The following is a 2,180-nucleotide window of genomic DNA, read 5'->3' as shown; positions in this document are numbered from 1 at the left end:
GAACGATGTTGTTTGCCAACAACACATTCTTCACAAATTTGAGATGGATTGACTATTTGTGGAAGACCTACCACCATGTTTTTCTGCTGAAGAGTCTTCAATCCATTGAAATTTAAGTGGCCATAGCGAAAATGCCAAAGCCATGAGGGATCCTTCACTTCACTCATCAAGCATGTTTGTGCACTTTGAATCTTCAATGGAAACAACCTGTTAGAACTCATTTCAACAACTGCAATGGCTCCTCTGATAGGATCATATATTTCACAAGCATCTTTTTGTATGGTTATTATATAACCTTTTTCCTGCAATTGGCCAGCACTCAACAAATTGCTTTTCAAGTCAGGAACATAAAATACATTAGAGATGGTTTCCACCAAACCATTCTTGGTTTGAATTTTAATATCTCCTTTTCCCATCACATTTACAGTAGAACAATCACCAAAACTCACTTTAGATCGAAAGTTTTCATCTAAATAGGAGAAAGATGACTTACTTCCACACATGTGGTTGCTACAACCAGAATCAACATACCATACATCAGATTGGAATTTCTCATGAGATTTCATCAGCAATGTTTCTTCTTCCTTCTCCTCTAAAAAGTTAGACATTTCTCCTTTTTCTTTGTATTTAGGCAATTTTGTGTAGCACTCAGAGGCATAATGACCAAACTTATGACATTTGTAGCACTCTAGCTTGGACTTTTCATAAATTCTACCTCTTTCTTGTTGTTGGTGAGGATTGCCTTTAAAGTACCTGCTGGAATCTCTATTTCCTCGACCTCCGTGTCCTCTACCTCTACCCCTACCCCTTCCTCTGAAGTTATTGAAATGGGTATTGGTAGAAGCCTTCAATGCTTGTTCATCCGTTGTTGAACTTCTGTACATCTTTTGTTCATGAACCAATAATGAACTTTGAAGTTCATCAAGGGAGAGTTCATCAGTGTCATTGGACTCTTCAATTGAACACACCACATAGTCAAATTTTGGTGTGAGTGACCGTAGAATTTTTTCAACAATGAGGGTGTCTCCCATATTTTCTCCATGAATTCGCATGCTGTTTGCAATTCCCATGACCCTTGAACAATAATTAGTAACTGACTCACTTTCCTTCATTTGCAAAGTTTCAAAGTCCCTTCTCAAGGCTTGAAGTTGAGCACATTTGACTCTAGAGGAACCTTGATATTTCATCTTCATTGAATCCCAAATATCCTTGGAAGTATCTTTGCAAAGAATGGTTTCCAGGATAGAGCGATCAATTGCTTGAAATAAGAAATTTTTGGCTCTCAAGTCTTTCAACTTCATTGCATCATGCTCTCTGTTTTGTGCAAGAGTAAGTTCCTTGCCTTCTTCTGGTGTTGCAACACCATCTTCAACCACTTGCCAATACTCCTTGGACCTTAAGAGATTTTCCATCAACATGCTCCAGTGCTCATAGTGACCATCAAAACGTGGAATAGCTGGTTGCACAAAATTATCAGTAGCCATTGTCTTAACTTACTATAATTTTGTTTGTGGTACTGGAAAAAAAAATTGTTGCAGAAAAAAAATTTGCAATTCTATTTCTGCACTGGAAATAAAATATGCCTTTAAAAATTTTGCAGTTCTGTTTCTGCAGTGGTTTGGAGGCAATATAACACTATGGTGGAAAAATTTTCTTCTCTGTCATGGGCTACTGTGGCTGCACTCACTGTTTATATGTTTTTTTTCTTTTCTGGCTCTTGATACCAATGTTAGGAAGAGTAAATTGTAAACTGATGTATATTATGCATTAGATGGCAGCCTTAAAATAGGCAAAGTAAAGAGGTTACAATCAGTTTCACAAACTACATACATAACTTCCTCTAAAGTGGAGGTAACTTGCTAAACTACTCATAAACTACTAACACAACACATAAACTGAATATAATAAAATATCTAACATGAATAACAAGTTTCCCCGATATAAACTAAGAAAAATAAGTAAAAATAAATGTTATTTATACTTTTATACTATATATAAAGGCAAAATATGGTATAACTATCATGGTGATATAATTTACTTTTCCTATTTTGCTCTTAAACTTTTTAATTTCTATAAAAAAATTATATAATCATATGTAACCACCACTAACCTATTAACCACTTATCTCACTTTAAGTTAAATATTATAATAAAACAAAAAAATTATAATATAAAGTATCT

At 34.6% G+C, this 2,180-nt stretch overlaps 1 protein-coding gene across 1 annotated transcript in view; it reads right to left on the bottom strand.

Moving 5' to 3' along the window:
* LOC109363589 overlaps positions 1 to 1,484 on the bottom strand; it is a 2,777-nt gene extending 1,293 nt beyond the window's left edge. Inside the window, exon 1 of the mRNA XM_019609846.1 lies at positions 72 to 1,484. Within this exon, the coding sequence (XP_019465391.1) occupies positions 72 to 1,484 (1,413 nt within the window). The remainder of the gene's footprint in view (positions 1 to 71) is intronic.

This window comes from Lupinus angustifolius, chromosome LG13 (genome assembly GCF_001865875.1).
Source record: "Lupinus angustifolius cultivar Tanjil chromosome LG13, LupAngTanjil_v1.0, whole genome shotgun sequence".
In the NCBI taxonomy this organism is placed as follows: Eukaryota; Viridiplantae; Streptophyta; class Magnoliopsida; order Fabales; family Fabaceae; genus Lupinus; species Lupinus angustifolius.
Note: the sequence above shows the minus strand (reverse complement) of the source record. Positions and strands in the feature narration are given on the sequence as shown.